The 23,937-nt window shown below is 46.0% G+C and overlaps 1 protein-coding gene across 5 annotated transcripts in view; it reads left to right on the top strand.

The window, feature by feature from the left end:
* LOC115135612 (sodium/potassium/calcium exchanger 3-like) overlaps positions 1-23,937 on the top strand; it is a 31,052-nt gene that overhangs the window by 3,825 nt on the left and 3,290 nt on the right. For 2 of the 5 annotated variants that reach the window (XM_029670501.2, XM_029670502.2), the window contains exons 2-16: positions 3,476-3,592; positions 19,103-19,179; positions 19,457-19,531; positions 19,731-19,815; positions 20,144-20,247; positions 20,431-20,505; positions 20,656-20,681; positions 20,837-20,890; positions 21,002-21,144; positions 21,291-21,457; positions 21,532-21,763; positions 21,948-22,114; positions 23,125-23,239; positions 23,350-23,462; positions 23,769-23,834. In XM_029670501.2, the coding sequence (XP_029526361.1) occupies positions 3,476-3,592; positions 19,103-19,179; positions 19,457-19,531; positions 19,731-19,815; positions 20,144-20,247; positions 20,431-20,505; positions 20,656-20,681; positions 20,837-20,890; positions 21,002-21,144; positions 21,291-21,457; positions 21,532-21,763; positions 21,948-22,114; positions 23,125-23,239; positions 23,350-23,462; positions 23,769-23,834 (1,616 nt within the window). The other 3 variants (XM_029670504.2, XM_029670506.2, XM_029670503.2) reach the window with 3 other exon arrangements.

Raw genomic sequence — 23,937 nt, 5'->3', positions numbered from 1 at the left:
CCAATCTGGCCCTCATACCACCATGGCCTTCATACCAATCTGGCCCTCATACCACCATGGCCCTCATACCAATCTGGCCCTCATACCACCATGGCCTTCACACCAATCTGGCCCTTATACCACCATGGCCTTCATACCAATCTGACCCTCACACCACCATTACCCTCATACCAATCTGGCCCTCACACCACCATGGCCCTCATACCAATCTGGCCCTCATACCACCATGGCCTTCATACCAATCTGGCCCTCATACCAATCTGGCCCTCATACCACCATGGCCTTCATACCAATCTGGCCCTCATACCAATCTGGCCCTCATACCACCATGGCCCTCATACCAAGCTGGCCTTAATTACAATCTGGCCCTCATACCACCATGGCCACATTATCATCCCAAGCTTCCAATTGGTTCATTCATTCCCCCTCCTCTCCCCTGTAACTATTTCCCAGGTCGTTGCTGTAAATAACAATGTGTTTTCAGTCAACCTACCTGGTAAAATAAGGGTAAAATAAATAATCCTAGTCACTATAGGGTGGCAGGTAGCCTAGCGATTAAGAGCTTTGGGCCAGTAACCGAAAGGTTGCTGGTTCAAATCCCTGAGACGGCAAGGTGGAAAAATCTGCCCCATCAACAACTGGGTGCTGTGATGTTGATTAAGGCAGCCCCCTGCACCCCTCTGATTTAGAGGGGTTGGGTTAAATGCAGAAGACACATTTTGGTTGAATGCGTTCAGTTGTGGAACTGACTAGGTATTCCCTTCCCAGTTGTTTTTGAAGGCTGTTTAATTTATTGCTGATTCCAGCCTAGTACGAGATGGACCATAACACCAATGCCTACAATGCAGCAGACAGCTCATCCCAAGGAGTGAGGGAAGGATGTACCCATATCTGAACCCCACATCTTTGAATCTTCCCTCCTCAAAAGGACATGACCTGATGTGACAAAGTGTCTCAAAGAGACTCGACTTAGATCAGAGTGTGATCTCAGTCTGGGTTAAAGCCCTGTGTTCTGTGATGTGTGGTCTCAGTCTGGGTTAAAGCCCTGTGTTATGTGGTCTCAGTCTGGGTTAAAGCCCTGTGTTCTGTGGTCTCAGTCTGGGTTAAAGCCCTGTGTTCTGTGATGTGTGGTCTCAGTCTGGGTTAAAGCCCTGTGTTCTGTGATGTGTAGTCTCAGTCTGGGTTAAAGCCCTGTGTTGTGTGGTCTCAGTCTGGGTTAAAGCCCTGTGTTCTGTGGTCTCAGTCTGGGTCTGGGTTAAAGCCCTGTGTTCTGTGGTCTCAGTCTGGGTTAAAGCCCTGTGATGTGTGGTCTCAGTCTGGGTTAAAGCCCTGTGTTCTGTGATCTCAGTCTGGGTTAAAGCCCTGTGTTCTGTGATGTGTAGTCTCAGTCTGGGTTAAAGCCCTGTGTTCTGTGGTCTCAGTCTGGGTCTGGGTTAAAGCCCTGTGTGGTCTTAGTCTCAGTCTCAGTCTGGGTTAAAGCCCTGTGTTCTGTGATGTGTGATCTCAGTCTGGGTTAAAGCCCTGTGTTCTGTGGTCTCAGTCTGGGTCTGGGTTAAAACCCTGTGTTTTGTGGTCTCAGTCTGGGTTTGGGTTAAAGCCCCGTGTTCTGTGATGTGTGGTCGTGCTGTGAGAGTGTAATAATGATGGCGGCAGCGGCGCCATCTGTGACGGGCCCATTTTAGAATTTCACATTACCCAGGCTCCTCTTGACGCCTCCACATGAAAGCTGCCACATCCCCATGCTCAGGTTTAGAGCAAAGAGCTTGTGAAACACGTTGATTGGACTGTAATGTAAAACAAAGCGGACAGTGATCATGAAACAGACTGGACACAGAGAGAGAACAAGCAGTCTCATAACAACCGAGGGTAATGGCCCCCATTGGCTGGCTCTGCTCGGCTCTGGACAGTAGTTGGTAGTGGCTACCTCTATGTGTTTCCATAGGAGACAATCACTTAGATATACACTATATATATTTTTTTTAAGTATGTGGACACCCCTTCAAATGAGTGGATTCAGCTATTTCAGCTATAGCCATTGCTGACAGGTGTATAAAATCTAGCACACAGCTCCATAGACAAACATTGGCAGTAGAATGACCTGTTCCTATTTAGGATGTCACCTTTCCAACAAGTCAGTTTGTCAAATTTCTGCCCTGCTAGAGCTTCCCCAGTCAACTGTAAGTGCAGTTATTGTGAAGTGGAAACCTCTAGGAGCAACAGCAGCTCAGCCGCGAAGTGGTAGGTAACACCAACTCACAGAACAGGACCGCCGAATGCTGAAGCGCATAGTGCGCAACAGTCACTACTCTGTTCCAAACTGCCTCTGGAAGCAACGTCGGCACAAGAACTGTTTGTTGGGAGCTTCATGACATGGGTTTCCATGGCCGAGCAGCCGCACACAATCCTAAGATCACCATGCACAATGCCAAGCGTCGGCTGGAGTGGTGTAAAGCTCTCTGCCATTGGACCCTGGAGCAGTGAAAACTCGTTCTCTGGAGTGATGAATCACACTTAGCCATCTGGCAGTCCGACACGCTACCTGCCCGAATGCACAGTGCCAACTGTAAAGTTTGGTGGAGGAGGAGTAATGGTCTGGGGCTGATTTTCATGGTTTGGGCTAGGCCCCTTAGTTCCAGTGAAGATACATCTTAAGGCTACAGCATACAATGACATTCTAGATTATTCCAATTTTGTAGCAAAAGGTTAGGGAAGGCCCTTCCTTGTTTCAGCATGACAATGCCCCCCGTGCACAAAGCGAGGTCCATACAGAAATTGTTTGTCGAGATCGGTGTGGAAGAAATTGACTGGCCTGCACAGAGCCCTGACCTCCACCCCATCGAACACCTTTTGGATGAATTGGAATACCAACTGCGAACCAGGCCTAATCGCCCAACACCAGTGCCCAACCTCTCTAGCTCTTGTGACTGAATGGAAGCAAGTCCCCGCAGCAATGTTCCAACATCTAAGTGGAAAGCAGCAAAGGGGGGACCAACTCCATTTTAATGCCCATGATTTTGGAATGAGATGTTTGACGAGCAGGTGTCCACATAAAGTTAAATAAAGGTCCAATCAAATAGATCATGTAGTGTAGCAGTGGAGATCCTCACTGTGGATGCTGCCCTTCCTTATATAGTGGTGCAAAGCTGAAGCCCAAATACAGAGATTGGCTATCAGCAGAGGGATATAGAACAGGGATTTACGCCGTGAAGCGATTACAGAGATGAATGGTTTATGAGCGTTCACTCATAAAAGATTACATGAAAGATTACATGGTCTCCTCTGCTGACCCGCTCCGGTTTCTTTCTCCAGCCTCCATAGTAAGGTGTCCAAATTTCTCTTCATCTTCTGTCGGATCTGCGTTAGAACACAAGCCTGGGAATGTTGTGTCCAACAGTGTCTTTTTGATCAGTCTTTTGAGGAGCCTCAGTGCAACACAATACTCAAATTACAAGCCAAATGTCTTCTATTTCAACAGAGCCGGAGTCATCCGGGTCTCATTCTGGAGAGGATGGCGTTCCAGTCCGTGCCAGACGCAGGCTGATGCAGGAAGAGTGGACAGAAGACAACCAGACCCTGGACCTTTCTAGACCAGGTGAGTCCGCCTCTCAGCCCCAAATCTTTCTCACTTCCACCTTGCCGCTGGTGCTAACTGACCTCCCTGCTAGCCAAAAGTTTATGTTTCCAGCCATGTCCTCTGGCACACAGATTTAGATTTCCTCAGAGAATTACAACTGATGCAGACCACCTTCAAACTCAATAGTCTCTTTGTACTCATTTTACATGACATGTTTAGTCATTTAGCAGATGCTCTTATACAGAGCAACTTAATAGTGCTCCACTATGCATTCAATTATTAATGAGATTCCATAGGAGCCCTACAAGTCCCGAAGACACACGTGATGCACAAACTGTCTCTCGACTAAAGATTTATTTTCCAAACTTTGTGGGACACTTGAGGGGGCTCCAAGTGTGTCTTAGCTGTGTAGATGTGACTGAGTGTGTGTTTATGTTTATGCGTGTTTGGGGTAGGCAGTGGAGTCTGTGTGTGTGCTGGTGAACCCTGGCTCTCCCTCTCCTCTGCGGGTTAACTGAAAAGGTCATGTGGGCCGAGGCTGCAGTGCAGTGGTTGTCAGGAATCTCTGCTCTGTAAACTGTGTCTCAAACTTGGCTGCCGAGCCAGAGGAAAGGTTCTGTCTGGAGGGGTTAGATCACCATGCCAGACTTGTGCAATGGAAGAATCAAGGCAATAGATAAACCGTTAGTAAACACAGTGGAGGACATGGGGGGGGGGGGGGGGGGGGGGGCAGCTTGGGAGGAGAGCTCTCCAGCAGGACAACAGGACTGAGCAACACACAGTGCTTTGACTTCAATCTGCAGCATGAAAAATAATGAACTGCATTGGATACTACTATGTCCCTGAGGACACCTGCCAGGCTGCCACAATCATTATATTTTTACGCTTGGCAAAGGAGAGCCATTAATGCAAGATGTGTACCTACTACACCAGTATATCAAGCACCAGATGTGTTGTCTCCCATATAGATGGGGTGATAAAGTCAGGGTTTTAGAAGTGGGCGGGACATAATTATTATTATTATACTTTTTTTGGTCAGATAAACACTCCGAACAGCCTACCCGACCGCTCGGAGTCTTACGCATGGTCCTAAAGCACACCATTGCCCTGTTTGTATCACATTCCAATGATAAAACTGGGGGGGACAAAAATGCAATTTCAGAATGTGTGTGTGTGTGGGGGGTAAGCTCTTGCTTACTGTTACTGGTAATAATTACATAATCCATAGTGGGATCAAACGGCCAGCTCGGAACTCAAGGAATATTATCTTTGGGATAGCGTAAAGGAGGTCTCGCTCTCTATCCCCCCTGCTTAACAAGACCGAGACGGCAACGTCTGCCTTCCGTCGTCAACCCTTTGAGGCCAGCGTTGCTAAGCAACTGAATGCTAAATGTTGAAACCCAGAAAATTCTGTCTTTCAAGCATTCAAAGTGCCGAGACAGAATTAACAACCACAACGAGCTAAAAATAAACCAGCAGGAGAAGATAAGCTCGTGGATTTTTATAAGTGTCGATAACGATCGCTCATGTTTTTTTTTATGCATACGTCTGTTGGTTTTGGCAAACAACAGAGCCAGACGTTTGAGGATGATTTTTCCACAGATATATTTTAGTGGTTGACTGAAAAAGAGAATCTGGCAGAAAGAGAATCTGAGTTTTGTCAGGGGAGTAATGTATTATGGCTGTCAAATAAAGCAAATGGCTATTAATGCAACCATTAAACATGGGAGTAGTTTTCTTTTTGTCTGAAGTCTTTGGGAATTGGGGGAAATATTCTTAGCTTTCCATCACTCCCTCCCGTCTCTCTAGAACCCTTGTCCTCTCTGCGTTCACATTGGTTTCTGATGGTAATTTAAAGAGCAGAGGTTAAGGATGGAGGTCAGACTCACACTCACAGACAGATCTTTGCATGTTTGAAGATAAAAACACGTTTTCAGTATATGGCTCACGTATACCGTCTAAATTTATGTAGAATGACGCTGCAATGGATATCTGCTGTTTTATGGGTTCCTGACCAATTCTGCTATTTTGCTAGGTTTTTTGAGCTGATCATAATTTGTTTTGTACATAAAGGTTTCAGCCATCTCTTCCTTTGACCAAAAAAATCTTCTGTACATTAGAACAGCGGTCACTAACCTCCCTTTAGATGAAGATTTCTACTTCAGCGAGTCGGCGGCGCAGGACATACTGCTCACCCCGGGCCAGGCCCTGATCCCAGAGCCACGGAAAAGGAAAAGACGCCGACGGCGAGCACCCTGACAAAACTATGTTCGCAAATAAAAGCTGGTGAGCGATCTCTAATACTGTAATGTTTTTCTTCTTCCTCTGACGAGGAGTATGAAAGATCGGACCAATGCGCAGTGTGGTAAGTGTCCATATTTTAATGAAATATAACTGAACACTGAAATACAAAAGAACAAGAGAAATAAATGAAAACCGAAACGGTTCTGTATGGAAAAACACAGACACAGAAAACAACTACCCACAACCCATAGTGGGAAAACAGGCTGCCTAAGTATGGTTCTCAATCAGAGACAACGATCGACAGCTGCCTCTGATTGGGAACCATACCAGGCCAAACACCTAGACATATAACACACAGAACAAAACATAGAATGCCCACCCCAACTCACGCCCTGACCAAACTAAAATAGAGACATAAAAAAGGAACTAAGGTCAGGACGTGACAAATATTAAGGAAGTCTCGAGGTTCTGCTCGCCTGAGTTAAATTATCTCATGACTATTGTTGACTATACTATTTACCAAGAGAATTGTCATCTATTTTTGTGGCTGTCTATTTACCACCACAAACCAATGTTGGCACTAAGACAGTACAAAACGACCTGTATAGGGCCATAAGCAAATAGGAAATGCTAATCCAGAGGCGGCGCTCCTAGTGGCCTGTGATTTAAATGCAGGGAAACTGAAATACGTCTTACCTACTTTCTACCAGCATGTCACATGTGCAGCTAGAGGAGCCAAAACTCTAGATCATCTTTACACACAGAAATGCATAGAAAGCTCTCCCTCACCCTCCATTTGGCAAATCTGACCAAAACTATCCTCCTGTTTCCTGCTTACAAGCAAAAACTCAAACAGGAAGTACCAGTGACGCGCTTAATACGGAAGTGGTCCGATATAGCGGATGCTAAGCGACTGGACTGTTTTGCTAGCACAGACTGGAATATGTTCCAGGATTTATCTGATGACGTTGAGGAGTTTACCACATTAGTCACTAGCTTCATTAACAATGATGTCTCCACAGTGACCATACGTACATATCCCAACCAGAAGCCATGGTCATGGCACACATCAACACCATCATCCTAGACACCCTGGACCCACTCAGATTTGCATAATGCCCTAACAGATGATGCAATCCACAGATAACGCAATCTCTATTGCACTCCACTCTGCCCTCTCCCACCTGGACAAGAGGAACACCTATGTGAAAATGCTGTTCATTGACTACATCTCAGTGTTCAACACCATAGTGCCCTCAAAGCTCATCACTAAGCTAAGGACCCTGGGACTGAACACCTCCCTTTGCAACTGGATCCTGGACTTCCTGATGGGCCACCCCCTGGTGGTGAGGATAGGCAACAACACATCTGTAACACTGATCCTCAACACGGGGGCACCCTCAGGGGTGCGTGCTTTGTCCCCTCCTATATTCCCTGTTCACCCATAACTGCTTGGCCGTGCACAACTCCAACACCATCATTAAGTTTGCTGACGACACTGCGGTGCTAGGCCTGATCACCGATGACGATGACACAGCCTATAGGGAGGAGGTCAGAGATCTGGCAGTGTGGTGCCAGGACAACAACCTCTCCCTTAACGTCAGCAAGATAATGGAGCTGATCGAGATCTGCAGGAAACAGAGGGCCGAGCACGCCCCCATTCACATCGACGGGGCTTTAGTGGAGCGGGTCGAGATCTGCAGGAAACGGAGGGCCGAGCACGCCCCCATTCACATCGACGGGGCTTTAGTGGAGCGGGTCGAGATCTGCAGGAAACGGAGGGCCGAGCACGCCCCCATTCACATCGACGGGGCTTTAGTGGAGCGGGTCGAGATCTGCAGGAAACGGAGGGCCGAGCACGCCCCCATTCACATCGACGGGGCTTTAGTGGAGCGGGTCGAGATCTGCAGGAAACGGAGGGCCGAGCACGCCCCCATTCACATCGACGGGGCTTTAGTGGAGCGGGTCGAGAGCTTCAAGTTCCTCGGTGTCCACATCACTAAGGATCTATCATGGTCCACACACACCAACACGTAAAGAGGGCACGACAATGCCTCTTCCCCCTCAGGAGGCTGAAAAGATATGGCCACGGTAGAATACATTTTCAGAAACACCCATTGTGTATTTATTATAACGTGTTATTACTTTTCAATTATTTCTCTCTTTTCTTTCTGCATTTTTGGGAAAGCCTTTCAATGTTATTTTACACATGTTGTTTACAAAGCATGTGACGAATAACATTATATTTGATTGATTTGATTTCAGAAAGGATATTAGTGGTGGCTAATTTTTTTACTTCAGTAGCGTCCTGTGTTTCCCAGCCCACCAACATGACATTGAGTCTGACTCTTTGAGATGATGGATGGTACCATGTTACGTGTCTGAAGAGGTGGAGTAATCTCCCGCGAGGGAGTGAAGTTTATCGATTGCACTCCCACTGTAGGTCTTCTGAGGATTTCTCAAATGATTACAGCCACTGTTTTGTTGGATGAAGGATGGTTATTGAGTGTTGGTGGGATTTGTATGGCAGGATTGGCTTTGTTTAGAACCGGGTCAGTGACTTGTCAGCGCATTTTTGCGTTCCAGTTAAACATTTATCTGCTGTGTTGTAGTCTTACCATTGAAAACCATTGAAGACTAGACGACGCAGAAAATGTGTGCTGATTGTATTTGAGCAATATGATTGGCCGTTTATTCAAGCACCACTACGCATTCCCGAGTCGAAACTTCTCGAGCACTCGAGCAGTACAGACGTCGAAAGCTACGTTCACACAGCACACGTAAACTGTCCTGAGCAAAAAGAAGCGCAGAGTTTATTTATTTTAGGGATAGTAATTAACAAAAGTAAACGTTCAATAGTGAATATACTAGCAATATGCTGGCTAATGATAATAGTCTGGAAAAAGAAAGCTACAAAAATACACTTTACAGGGCTTGACATTCATTTTTATTTCTACTTGTCGCCCACAAAAGAATGGTTTGTAAACAATTTTTACATCATTGTAAGGAACCACTTACAAGATATATTATATCTTATTATCTCTTTTTACCATAGATAATTGGTAGTGGAAGCCTATAAAATATTACAACATTACAATAAATGACAACAAACGACTTTGTATATCTTTATAAAATAATTCCCTCCAGGGCTCGAAATGAAGGATGTCCCATTCCCTCAACATTTATATGGTCATATTTTGGCGTAGTTACTTTGAAACAAGGCAAGTTTACCCACTGTTCCCCGGGCGCGGAAGACGTGGATGTCGGTTATTGTTTCAGTATGATATGTTAGATAAAGGAATAACGACAGACACCAATGTCAGGTTCAATAGCCTTGTTTGTGCATTGTATGAATGGCTACAACTGGAGTCCGGGGAACAGTCCGGCTAGTCGATTACCTATCAACTAGACTCCGTAACATCATCCTTTTCAATAGAAAGTGCAAACATAAAGGCAAAACATTAAATTCTTAACAGTCAGGTCATAACAATAGAAAAAGCATTACATTTCTTTTTTACTTCAGTTGTCATCTTCCTTTTTTAATTTCAATTTAATTATTTAAGAACAAATATAGATTTTAATTAACCGAGGGCAAGTTAACAGTCCCTTCCTTACAGAGTAAGCCTGTCCGGTGGCTTGCACAGCCGACCCACCCGTGAGTAAGTATTGGCTCTGACAGGGGTAGGATTAGGGGCACGAGCTGGAGAGCTTGGTGGGGTAGAAGCCTCACCTTCAGTTGGCCCATGTCTCAATTCTGCACCCCTTACCCTTAGGCCTGGACTGTGATCCAGCTCATCTAGGTGAGTGTATGGCGTGTTCTGGTTTGTCTGCTCTGCTACGCGCAGATCCACCCGATTGCGACGATAGAGGGAGACACCAACATCCACCAGGTAAGAACGTGGTGCAACTCTCTGCAGGCATGTGCCCAGCCTCCAAAGTCCTGTGTGGTCTCCCGGCAGCGGTTTCATCCTTATCGTTTCACCCACCTCCAGCTCTGGTAGGTCCCGAGCAGTCCGGTCGTAGAAGCACTTAGCGAGCTGCTTTCTGTGACACAGTTTGTCCGTGACGCCAACCATGACGCAGGGCTCAAGTAGCTTGTTAGCTACGGGGATGGTAGTCTTCAGACGTCTGGACAGAAGGCGTTGTGCTGGGCTGCTGTCCATGTTTTCAGTGGGTGTGTTCCTCCACTGTAAGATCGCTTTCCATGGGTCGTTGCTGTCGCGCAAGGCCCTGCTTAACATGTTTTTTTGCAATCTTGACAGCTGATTCTGCCTTGCCATTTGCTTTTGGGTGTTTTGGAGAGGAGGTCACGTGGTCAAACTCCCATTCTGAGGCGAAACGCTTGAACTGTGCAGTGAATTGTGGGCCATTGTCCGTGATTACCGTGTCAGGCTGACCTTGCCTTGCAAACTGCGCCTTGCAGCGCTTTATGACCGTCTCTGCAGACAAGTCAGGGAGCAGTTCAATTTCCCAAAAGTCAGAGTAGTGATCAACGATGAGAAGATAGTCCTTTTGTCTGTGGCTGAATAAGTCCATGCTGACGATTTGCCAGGCCCTTGTGGGCAGTTCGTGTGACATCATGGTTTCCTTTTGATGTTCATGAGCGTACTCGTTGCATGTGGTACAGTTGCTGACAAAGTCTTTAATTTCTGCTTGCATGTTTGGCCAGTATAATGTTTCACGAGCCTGGCGGTAGCATGCATCACCTCCAACGTGACTGGAGTGTATGCGGGTAAGCATCTCTGGACGTAGTGATTTGGGAATAATTTTTTATTTATTTTTTTTATTTCACCTTTATTTAACCAGGTAGGCTAGTTGAGAACAAGTTCTCATTTGCAACTGCGACCTGGCCAAGATAAAGCATAGCAGTGTGAACAGACAACACAGAGTTACACATGGAGTAAGCAATTAACAAGTCAATAACACAGTAGAAAAAAAAAATGGGCAGTCTATATACAATGTGTGCAAAAGGCATGAGGAGGTAGGCGAATAATACAATTTTGCAGATGAACACTGGGGTGATAAATGATCAGATGGTCATGTACAGGTAGAGATATTGGTGTGCAAAAGAGCAGAAAAGTAAATAAATAAATAAAAAAAACAGTATAAAAACAGTATGGGGATGAGGTAGGTGAAAATGGGTGGGCTATTTACCAATAGACTATGTACAGCTGCAGCGATCGGTTAGCTGCTCGGATAGCTGATGTTTGAAGTTGGTGAGGGAGATAAAAGTCTCCAATGACCTTCTGACCTCTGAACAAGACGCCATTTTGCACGCTGATCTCATCTCGAAAGGTCCAGTATTCTCTCACTGTGAAAGGTGTCTCCTCTTTCAGGTATGGCCAACCTGCGAGAGCCATGGACTTCAGTGACTGTAGCACCTCTTTGATTCAGACGGGTTGGGTTAAATGCGGAAGTCACATTTCAGTTGAATGCATCCCCCTTTCCCTTTCATGGGGTGGCAGGGTAGCCTAGTGGTTAGAGCGTTGGACTAGTAACCGGAAGGTTGCGAGTTCAAACCCCCGAGCTGTCGTTCTGCCCCTGAACAGGCAGTTAACCCAATGTTCCCAGGCCGTCATTGAAAATAAGAATGTGTTCTTAACTGACTTGCCTGGTTAAATAAAGGTAAAATAAAATAAAAAAAATAAAAAATTACATAAAACGTCCAGGTTTGAACTATCAGTCCCGAGATCCCAGCAAAAATCTACTTTTCATGTATCTGACTTGTTCTGCATGTCCCTTATATTTAGCCCCAATAAAAGGTTTTACCCTTTTATTTTCAGGACAACCAGGGCTAAAAGTAGAACAATTTGACATAAACAGTTGCATTCAGCCAATGCAAAAACCTGCGTATAAAAATGAATTTATATGAATCCTGTACATTTGAATTGTTTGCTCACTGGGAAAGGAATATCCAACTAGTCAGTGACAACTGTGTGGAGTTTGCGACGGCAACTATGTGAGTTTATTACAGTATTATAGACTCTATGTCCTGGGATTTCAAATGGTATTCTATGTAGAAGAATCCCTTACCTTCTAACGACGCTTGTGTAGCTTGAGTGTCATGTGTGTTCGTGAGAGTTTCAGCATTTTAATGGTATTTTAATAGTTTGTAGCTGAAACTATTCTGTTTTTGTATAAAAGACTGGGACCCGGACCCCTTCACAAACACCCCTCTAGCTCAGCCCTCACTAATCACAAAAACGAATAGACGAATCCAATGGTACAAGAAGTCTGTAACTCAAACACATCATGTTTAAAAGGGGTTAGAATTCAAAAACACGCCGGTGATACGGTGGGACTCATTGGGTTAAACAATTCGTTTCAAAATGCGTTGCGCAACAGACATTGTCCTTTACTCTCCGGACTTGTGGCCATTTGTGCTTTGAGTATGTCGACAGAATCAAGCCTTTAGAGGTAAATGTTGATTATCCTACATTATAGGTGACTTGCATACTGGCTACAGCCTCATGTCCAGACCGATGCTGACACGAGGGACGCGACATAAAATGTAGCCAAACTTTAATGAGACTTTTAATTTCATAAATATAGGCTAAACGCCAGTCATGTTTGACAAATATAATGTCGGATAATCAACATTAGCCTCTAAAGGCTTGATTCTTTGTCCTGTAGGCTTTGTATGTACATAAAAATAGATTGGAATATTATTCCAATGTTGGCCTCTCTGTTGTTTTTTTAAAAACTTGTCCGGGACAAGAGGACACGCATTAATCAAGCCCTGCTTTAGCATTCCTTGGCTAGCCTACAGTAGCCAGGTTGATATCTCGTTTGAAGCCATTATGTAGCCATTATGGGCAGCGTCCTATTTAGAAACAAAAATGAAAGCTATTAATACAATGCAATTCTAAAGAATAGAGTAATGACTTACTGTGCTAATTTATATTAAAAAGCTTTGTAATACATATCATAATAACCAAATATAACTTATTAATAGCTGCATATAGAGAGAAAGCATGCTAACCTATAGTCCCTGCATAACCCCAATGCATTTAAAAACTACACCATGTCGGGACCAGTAGAGGTTTTCGTTCAGTCGATTTTTGGCCAACTGAGTCCGGTCAGGCAAGTGAAAAGAAATGTTAATGTTGGACTCAGTGTTTTACCTGACCAGGTAATGAGGTAAAACTACAGGCCCCAGAAAAGGCACTTACAAATTTTGATACACCAGTTTCGAACCTGTCTTGCCACCTTTGGGTTTGCTCTTATCTGCCTTTCTAAGAGATGACTGATTATGTCATAAAATCAAAGAATGAAAAATATTTCCATATTGAATTTTCATTACATGGATGAAAGCAAATGTTTGGATTCTTCATTAAAAAAATGCAAAAGGTTGTTGCAGTGGTTTATTCTATGTAGTGGTGCTGTTTCTGTTGGTGTGTGAGACTGCTTTCGTTTTCTGTGTTTCACTCAATACATTAGCTTGACTCCAAGATACCCTGCAGAATCAATAACATATCTTTCTCTCCTTCCCTCTGCCTGCCATTTGGTCACAATTGCAGTCCATTTGAGTCCCCTGCAGCATGACTACATCACATGTCCATTTTGACCCCTTCTCCAGATTCTTGATGGGATCAGCGGTGAAATGAAATTAGATCAAGCCTCAGACAGTGTGAATATAAAAGGAGATCTACTGTATCTATAGGAGACCAGGCGATAGATGTAATTAGAGCAGGGAGATGTGCCTGGCTGGCTGGGGCAGCCTGTGATGCCAGAGGAGCAACACGTGAATGCTGCTGTAGCCTCCCCCAAGGCTAGAGTGGATGGAGTCACTCAGTCCCCAGGCAGGCTGAGGCTGACGTGAGCACTCACTGTCACTGCTAAGGGCACACGCTGAATCTGTGATCAGAATGCTGTCAACTTCATGAGAGCTGATTATGTCCCGTGTCCTGTCCAGAATTGAAAGCCAAATCAGCTTACAGCTGGTCTAGTCAATAAGCAAAACCATGCTGCATGCAGTGACAAAAGCCTGGTATATGGGAATAGAGGAAGGGCATCCTCACAAAGAAAATTCCTGGCCAACACCCTCTTGTATGCTCTCTCTCGGGCTTTCTCTCAAAGAACCTCTCCTGAGCTTTGGCAAGGAAAGATAAATATTTTTAGAAATTTCGCTCCAGAGCTGCTTGTCAAATCTCTTTTTTCATATTTCATAAGCCAAGACCATGGGAAACACACATTCCCCTCCCCCTTTCTCACCATTCACGCAGCCGTCATTGGCTTCCCACTGCCGCCTGTCAACAAACCGTTGCCCCCAGGGAGAGGGTTTCCGTGGCAACTGCTTTTCACCGAAGCAACTTGTCAATACGTTCATCTGAGCCATGTGTTTCAGGACTGCATTTACAGTGCCTTCAGAAAGTATTCATAACCCTTGAATTATTCCACATTTGGTTGTATTATGGCCTGAATTCAACATGGATTAAGTATATACACTGCTCAAAAAAATAAAGGGAACACTAAAATAACACATCCTAGATCTGAATGAATGAAATATTCTTATTAAATACTTTTTTCTTTACATAGTTGAATGTGCTGACAACAAAATCACACGAAAATTATCAATGGAAATCAAATTTATCAACCCATGGAGGTCTGGATTTGGAGTCACACTCAAAATTTAAGTGGAAAACCACACTACAGGCTGATCCAACTTTGATGTAATGTCCTTAAAACAAGTCAAAATTAGGCTCAGTAGTGTGTATGGCCTCCACGTGCCTGTATGACCTCCCTACAACGCCTGGGCATGCTCCTGATGAGGTGGTGGATGGTCTCCTGAGGGATCTCCTCCCAGACCTGGACTAAAGCATCCGCCAACTCCTTGATAGTCTGTGGTGCAACGTGGCGTTGGTGGATGGAGCGAGACATGATGTCCCAGATGTGCTCAATTGGATTCAGGTCTGGGGAACGGGCGGGCCAGTCCATAGCATCAATGCCTTCCTCTTGCAGGAACTGCTGACACACTCCAGCCACATGAGGTCTAGCATTGTCTTGCATTAGGAGGAACCCAGGGCCAACTGCACCAGCATATGGTCTCACAAGGGGTCTGAGGATCTCATCTAGGTACCTAATGGCAGTCAGGCTACCTCTGGCGAGCACATGGAGGGCTGTGCGGCCCCCCAAAGAAATGCCACCCCACACCATGACTGACCACCGCCAAACCGGTCATGCTGGAGGATGTTGCAGGCAGCAGAACGTTCTCCACGGCGTCTCCAGACTCTGTCACTCTGTCACGTGCTCAGTGTGAACCTGCTTTCATCTGTGAAGAGCACAGGGCGCCACTTTGCGAATTTGCCAATCTTGGTGTTCTCTGGCAAATGCCAAACGTCCTGCACAGTGTTGGGCTGTAAGCACAACCCCCACCTGTGGACGTCGGGCCCTCATACCACCCTCATGGAGTCTGTTTCTGACTGTTTGAGCATACACATGCACATTTGTGGCCTGCTGGAGGTCATTTTCCAGGGCTCTGGCAGTGCTCGTCCTGCTCCTCCTTGCACAAAGGCGGAGGTAGCGGTCCTGCTGCTGGGTTGTTGCCCTCCTACGGCCTCCTCCACGTCTCCTGATGTACTGGCCTGTCTCCTGGTAGCGCCTCCATGCTCTGGACACTACGCTGACAGACACAGCAAACATTCTTGCCACAGCTCGCATTGATGTGCCATCCTGGATGAGCTGCACTACCTGAGCCACTTGTGTGGGTTGTAGACTCCGTCTCATGCTACCACTAGAGTGAAAGCACCGCCAGCATTCAAAAGTGACCAAAACATCAGCCGGGAAGCATAGGAACTGAGAAGTGGTCTGGTCACCACCTGCAGAACCACTCCTTTATTGGGGGCGTCTTGCTAAATGCCTATACTTTCCACCTATTGTCTATTCCATTTGCACAACAGCATGTGGAATGTATTTTCAATCAGTGTTGCTTCCTAAGTGGACAGTTTGATTTCACAGAAGTGTGATTGACTTGGAGTTACATTGTGTTGTTTAAGTGTTCCCTTTATTTTTTTGAGCAGTGTATTTTTTTCTCACACACCTACACTCAATACCCCATAATGACAAAGTGAAAACATGTTTTTAGAAATATTTGCAAATTTATTGAAAAAGAAATACAAAAATATCTATTTTCAAAGTATTCACACCCCTGAGTCAATACATGTTACAGTCACCTATGGTAGTGGTTACAACTGCTAGTCTTTCTGGGTAAGTCTCTAAGAGCATCGCACACCTGGATTGTAGAATATTTGCACACTATTATTTTTTAAATTCTTCAAACTCAAGTTTTTTTGCCGTAGATTTTAGGTCTCCCATTGTCTGGTGGAAAGCAGACCTGAACCAGGTTTTTGCCTGTGCTTCTCTAAAAAAGAAAAAAAATCTCCCTAGTCCTTGCCGATGACAAGCATAACCAGTAACATGATGCAGCCACAACCATGTTTGAAAATATGAAGAGTGGTACTCAGTGATGTGTTTTGTTGGATTTGTCCCAAACAACACTTTGTATTAAGGACATAAATGTAATTTCTTTGCCACATTTTTTTGCAGTTTTACTTTAGTGCCTTGTTGCAAACAGGATGCATGTTTTGGAAAAAACGATAATGTTGTTCTCCTATCACAGCCATTAAACTCTGTAACTGTTTTAAAGTCACCATTGGCCTCATGGGGAAATCCCTGGGTGTTTTCCTTCCTCTCCGGCAGCTGAGTTAGGAAGGACGCCTGTATCTTTGTAGTGACTGGGTGTATTGATACACCATCCAAAGTGTAATTAATAACTTCACCATGCTCAAAGAGGTATTCAAAATCTACCAATAGGTGCCCTTCTTTGCGAGGCATTGGAAAACCTCCCTGGTCTTTGTGGTTGAATCTGTTTGAAATTCACTGCTCGACTGCGGGACCTTACAATTATCTGTATGTGTGTGGTACAGAGATGAGGTAGTCATTCAAAAATCATGTTTAACACTATTATTGCACACAGAGTGAGTCCATGCAACTTATTATGGGACTTGTTGAGCACATTTTTACTCCTGAACTTATTCAGTCTCGCCATAACAACGGGGTTGAATACTTATTGACTCAAGACATTTCAGATTTTCATTTTCTATTAATTTGTAAACATTTCTAAAAACATAATTCCACTTTGACATGATTGGGTATTGTGTGTAGGCCAGTGACACAAAATCTAAATTTAATCCATTTGAAATTCATGTGGAAAAGTCAAGGGATGTGAATTCTTTCTGAAGGCATTGTACATAGAAACTGGGGCATTTTGTATTGGGGCTAAATATCTTGGGGACCTGGGGCAGATTCCGGATCTGGCCTGCTTTCCAGATCCCAGCTATAGGATAACGAAAACAGGAAATAATAGAACAACCACATCTAGAGCGCAGGTGTCCTGACCCTGATAGGATTCAGATGTCTACCCACCTTCTTTAGTGAGATTCTGCCTCACTCTTTCTTATGATAATCTGACATGCTACACCGAGATGGTTTCGAGATGGTTTCGTGAACAGGTCCTGCAACAGCTGTCCAGAAATTAAATAATCTCCTTTCTCCACAGTCTCCACAGTTCTCTGGGAGGCGGGAATATTAAACAACCAGAGACAGAGACCCTCACCCTCTAAGTCTCAGATTCAGGATGTTGATTACACAGTATAAAAGGGCATGGCCAAGCATACTGTCAACTTCCAGCCATCTAGAGTAGACCATATGGCCCCCTGCCCTCTCCGGTACACACTACAGATTCAAGGGTCAAAATCGAATATCCTTGATCACATGGGAGGCGTTGCTCTCTTAATCCACAGGGAGACGGTTCAGAATGCTGCGGTAGGTTTACAGCGCAGGGCATGGCATGCAGTGTGCGTACTGTGTTGTGTAGAAAGTGTCATGAAGCCTGTGTTTGGTAGCGTGTGTCGTCCACCACGTGATGTGTAACATGTGCATTATAGAAAGCGCGTGTGGTGTGGAATAAGTCGTGCAGCATGTGTTGTGCGGCGTCAGACAGTCTGCATTGTGGGACTGACTGTGTAGGCTTCCCAGCGCTGCCTCAGAGCAACAGCGCTATTAATAGGGTTGAGCTCCCCAGTCGTTAAAGTTCATTTTCCCCTGCGTCTGAGTACTGATTTAGCAGCGCTGCATTGTGCTCTCCAGGCTGCAGCCTCCTCTCCTCTTCTCATCACGCCGGGGGGAAACGAGGGGAAGCTGGGCTCTCATTAACACGCTCATTCACACCTGAGGACCGGATGAGCAGGAAGCAGCTGTTCCACACACCTCCTCCTCAGTGCTCTGCTCCTCTGCTCCTCTCTCTCTACCCGGCCCAGGGGTCTAGAATCTGCTAGCCTGTGCAGGTGTGTGGCTGCTTGGAGGAAGCAGTTCAATAGAGATCATAGTTATTAAGCTGTGGTGTGTCAGTCGGAGAAGTGAGATTTATGGGAGTCAAATCAGGCCTCCTTCAGTTATATATCTATATCTATATATATATACCAATTCTGTGTTTTGCACCTGTCCTATAATATACGGAGGATGATGAGATGGAGACAGGAAAGGAATGGTATTCCTACCAGTGTGAGGAATATAGCGTCTGTTTGTTGCCCAGTGATCGACTGCTTGTGTCCAACCATTGTGGCAGTTTGATGTTTGTGCTCTACTTTTCTAGTTCTGATCGTTGGGCAGCAGTAGTGCAAGACTCTGATTTTCTTCCCTCTCTGGTGTTGTTGAATATCCTTTTCCACCTCCAACTCTCCATCTCTCTCCCCCCCTCTCTCCCCCTCTCTCTCTCTCTCCCCCCCTCTCTCTCTCTCCCCCTCTCCCCCCCTCCCCCTCTCTCTCTGTAGACAGAGGTAAGACCTGTGTCTAACTGTGATGTTTTACTGTTCTCTCTCTCCTCTCTCTCTCTCTCCATCTCTCTTCCCCCCCTCTCCCCCACCTCTCTCCCCCCTCTCTCTCTCCCCCCCTCTCTCTCTCTCCCCCTCCCCCTCTCTCTCTGTAGACAGAGGTAAGACCTGTGTCTAACTGTGATGTTTTACTGTTCTCTCTCTCCCTCTCCATCTCTCTTCCCCCCCTCTCCCCCCACCTCTCTCTCTCCCCCCTCTCTCTCTCCCCACCTCTCTCTCTCCCCCCACCTCTCTCTCCCCCCACCTCTCTCTCTCCCCCCTCTCTCTCTCCCCCTCTCTCTCTCCCCCCCCCTCTCTCTCTCTCCACCCCCCTCTCTCTCCCCCCTCTCTCTCTGTAGACAGAGGTAAGACCTGTGTCTAACTGTGATGTTTTACTGTTCTCTCTCTCCCTCAGCCATCCATGAGTTTCCAGAAGATATATTTACCAAGGAGGAGCTGAAAAGAGGAGCAGTGCTGTTACATGTGCTGTGTGTGAGTGTCCTGTAACGCGCCCAGCAGAAAACATTCCTGTTAAACAACACCTCACAAAAACATCCGCGATACCCTGATTCCGCAGTTTTGCAGCCACATTCTTCGCACAATGCCACCTGTTCAGATGCGACGGGACTTCATAATAGAATTGATCCGCCGACCACACTCTCGTATTAATGTCCGTCCTGCCCGAATGGCCTCTGAATTACTTAAACACTTCCTTATCAAATCCTTTACGGACCGTGTCTCTGTTGTCGTCTCTCACTGTGCCTCTTAGGCTATCTACATGTTCTACGCTCTTGCTATTGTCTGCGATGACTACTTTGTTCCGTCCCTGGAGAAGATATCAGAGGTGAGAGAACCAACAGCACCAATTTCACTTTGAATGCAGGAAGACGGTGGCACCATATGCTGCTTTTTAACACTCTATTAGTTGAGTCATTCCAAATATAAACTGTTCCTGTATCACGTATTTCTACAAAGACGTAGTGCTTCTTGATCATGTATTATGATTGTGTGAGAAGGTTCACGCTTTGCTCTGGCCCTCTCAGAACCTGCAGCTCAGTGAGGATGTGGCAGGGGCAACCTTCATGGCTGCAGGAAGCTCAGCCCCAGAGCTCTTCACCTCTCTCATTGGTCAGTTCTTAATCGCTCTGTATTTCTCTTCTCTTAAAACAGTAGTGTCAGCAGTGGCCAATAAATTGGGTCGGTGAACGCTATACATATGCCCAACACTGACTGATACATATGACGCACGTCTTTCACCATCTTGCTATGGATCTTGCAATCCATCCCAATGACCTTGTTTGCGTATCATGTAATGCCACAAATATCCATCAGATGTCAGCAGAGTCAATATGAATAGTCTTTAAGTCTACATCAAAGGTATAGGAAGGCAATTGACATAGCCATTGGTTTCATCCTCTAAAATGGAATTGTCACTACAACTCTCTATCTCGTGCAGGTGTGTTTATCACTAAAGGAGACGTGGGGGTTGGCACCATCGTGGGCTCAGCGGTCTTCAACATCCTGGTCATCATTGGTGTGTGTGGCATCTTTGCGGGCCAGGTATAGACCTCTGGCACTACACACCTTTATGGCCTTAACAGTGTGGCTATGGCTGAAGACCTCATGAGTACATGGAAACATGTTTCCCTAGACACGCACTGGCTGAGTGAACATGAGGAGGCAGCTATGTGTTGCTTGTCTATTAGTAGTGTCTCTCTCTTACTCTCTCTCTCCCCTCTGCAGACGGTGGTTCTAACGTGGTGGTCTCTGTTCAGGGACTCCACCTACTACATCTTCTCTGTGCTGGCTCTCATCCTGGTGAGGCAGACAAAGGAGAGAGGAGGGGAAATGAAGACCATACAATCACATGCTTTTAAATACAGTCAGTTACTTGTGCTCTACGATTACAGTGCTGAATAAACTGCAAGTCGCAGTGACTAGTTTAACGCGTTAGCTTTCTCTTTGTAGGTTATCTTTGATGCAAAAGTTGTCTGGTGAGTTTTATCCCAATTATTTGAATGAACCTACACATCATTTACTTTTGTGACAACAGTCTCAATGTTACTTATGTCAGAATTGTAAAAGTACAGTAAAATAGCAGTTTAGTGGTTTTAGGTGGTAGTTGACCGGTGTATTTCTCTGATTGTAGGTGGGAGGCCGTGCTTCTAATGACTATGTATGGAGTTTACATTGTTATCATGAAGTGAGTATTCTGCTTAGCCCCATCTCACAGGAGCCCTCAATCCACAGAGCATGTACAGCAGTGTCTGATTGTGCTTGTGTTCCTCATGTGAAAGCTGTTTTGTGGTTTCAGGTTCAACTCCCAGCTCTTGGGGTGTGTGACTCGTTGTTTTGGTGGTCCGGGTCAGTGTTGCCTGGGTAGTGAGGGACACCGAGATGAGGAGATGGCAGAGGACGGACCCGCCTGCAACACCAACATGGTGCTGCTCAGGAAAGGTCTGTCTGGAGCTCATTACAGCCCTGCCTGCCTGCCTTTTTTTTAGCTCATCAAAAGTCTCACAGTTAATTAGAACCGCATTATACCTGCCTGCCGGCTTTAGGTAAAGTGTTACCCCTCTTTCTATCACTCTCTCATCCTGCAGGCCAACTCCAGGGTCAGGAGTTTCCTCCGGTGATGATGGTGGACGAACTCCTCATCCTCAACCCCCACCAGTTGTCCTTTTCCGAGGCTGGCCTGCGCATCATGATTACCCCCCACTTCTCCCCTCGCACCAGGCTCAGAATGGCAGGCCGCATGCTCATCAGTGAGGTAGTTGACTCAGGTTGGAGGAACATCAGCAACGTTAGCCACTATGAGGCACTCATTTCTTTTCTCCCACACAGAGACAGAGGTTGATCAGGAGTCCCAACAGCCAGCTGGATGGAGAGACCAGCGCAGGGGCAGGGGGCACCCCTCTGAAGGGTTCTGGAGGTCTGGAGAATGGGGGCAGTGTGGAGAGACAGACCCCCGAGGGGGCAGGGCTAGGGGACGCAGGGGAGAAGCCAGGGGCGGAGGGTTGTCAGGCTGAGGAAGAGGAGGATGATGATGGGCCGTTCAGGCCTCTGCACTGGCCAGGTGAGGATGTTTTTTTTCTTGCCATGTGCTATGTGCCTGACTGAGGTCGGGATTGAGAAAAAAAACACACTGTACAAACATCGCACTGCACTTGACCTTTTAAAGGCAATTTTCGCTGAAATTGCATTCGAGGGAAACACTGCATGTCAACTCTGGTATATTCTTGTTATTGTGTGTGTGGCAGATGGTTGCTGTGCGCGGGTCAAGTGGCTGATCTCGTGGCCCCTGGGCCTGCTGCTGTACTGCACTGTGCCTAACTGTGTGTTCCCCCGCTGGCACCGCTGGTTCATGGTCACCTTCGTGGCCTCCACCCTGTGGATAGCCATCTTCTCCTACCTCATGGTGTGGATGGTAAGGACTAACAGCAGAGCCGTAAAGGCCATATCGGAACTGCAAAGCCAGGCTTTCTACAACGTTGTAATGACTGTTGCCTTCCAGAAGTGATAGGATGGCATTTAAAGATGCACTATGCAGAAATCGCTCCTCCTTTTCCTCGTTGCTAAAATTCTAATATTTAGCCTAATTTCCATTTGTGACAAAATAAGCAAGTATAGTGTAGAGAATCATTGTAAATCAAATCAAATCAAATTTATTTATATAGCCCTTCGTACATCAACTGATATCTCAAAGTACAGAAACCCAGCCTAAAACCCCAAACAGCAAGCAATGCAGGTGTAGAAGCACAGTGGCTAGGAAAAACTCCCTGGAAAGGCCAAAACCTAGGAAGAAACCTAGAGAGGAACCAGGCTATGAGGGGTGGCCAGTCCTCTTCTGGCTGTGCCGGGTGGAGATTATAACAGAACATGGCCAAGATGTTCAAATGTTCATAAATGACCAACATTGTCAAATAATAATAATCACAGTAGTTGTCGAGGGTGCATCAAGTCAGCACCTCAAGAGTAAATGTCAGTTGGCTTTTCATAGCCGATCATTAAGTGTATCTCTACCACTCCTGCTGTGTCTAGAGAGTTGAAAACAGCAGGTCTGGGACAGGTAGCACGTCCGGTGAACAGGTCTGGATTCCATAGCCGCAGGCAGAACAGTTGTACCATCTAAACCGCTGTGAAATGTATTTTCCATAACCAAAAATATTGTATTTTCAGCTGTTTGAAGGTGGTGTACAAAACCCAAAGTAAAAGACGCAAAAACAAATCTTAAGAACGGGAAGCATAGAAATAGCGCACATAGAACAGATATAGCGCTTCTTAGAACTGCATTCAGGTTGACTGGCAGATCTATAACCCACATTTCTATGTGCATTTGGTCGGGTCGCCCCCAAAAAGTGTCATGGTGCAGCTTTAAGAAGGTGAGTGAGTGAGTGTGTGTGTGGTGTCTCTGAACTAGCTGTGTGTCCCCACCAGGTCACCATCGTCAGCTACACACTAGACATCCCAGACTACATCATGGGTATCACCTTCCTGGCAGCGGGCACCAGCGTGCCAGACTGCATGGCCAGCCTCATTGTAGCTCGGCAAGGTACCCGTCACCCTCTCTCCTCAGACTCCTGACTCCTGACCAGCCTTTCAACGTCCTGGTGGTGTAGCGTAGACTGTTTCAGTTTGACTTTACTCTCCCTCTCTCCTCAGGTATGGGGGACATGGCTGTGTCTAACTCCATTGGCAGTAATATCTTTGACATCCTGTTGGGGCTGGGTTTCCCCTGGGCTCTGCGCACTCTGGTGGTGGACAACGGATCGTCGGTGGGCACTTATTTATTACAACTATGGACATTTAACAACCATCAGCATATTATTAAGGCGACAGGTAGCCTAGCAGGTTAGAGCGTTGGGCCAGTAACTGAAAATCTGTCCATTTGTCCTTGAGCAAGGCACTTAACCCTAAATTGCTCTCAGGGTTGCCGTTGATAATGGCAGACCCTGGCCGTGGGATATGCAACAAACAAACCAAAGAAAATCCAATTCACACATGCCTGTTAATACATAAGAGCCACGTGAGATAAAATATAAGCCCAGCATCTGACCCCCTCACCCTCTTCTTCCTCACAGGTCTACATTAACAACAAGGGCCTGGTGTATTCTGTTGTCCTGCTGCTGGCCTCTGTCTTCCTCACAGTAAGTGTGTGTGTGTGTGTGTGCGTGCCTGCATGCATGTATCGTGCCACAATGGAGTTCACCATGAGTGACTGTTGTGCTACACATCTGGTTCCGAGCGTCA

This window comes from Oncorhynchus nerka, linkage group LG10, assembly GCF_034236695.1.
Source record: "Oncorhynchus nerka isolate Pitt River linkage group LG10, Oner_Uvic_2.0, whole genome shotgun sequence".
NCBI lineage: Eukaryota > Metazoa > Chordata > Actinopteri > Salmoniformes > Salmonidae > Oncorhynchus > Oncorhynchus nerka.
Note: the sequence above shows the minus strand (reverse complement) of the source record. Positions and strands in the feature narration are given on the sequence as shown.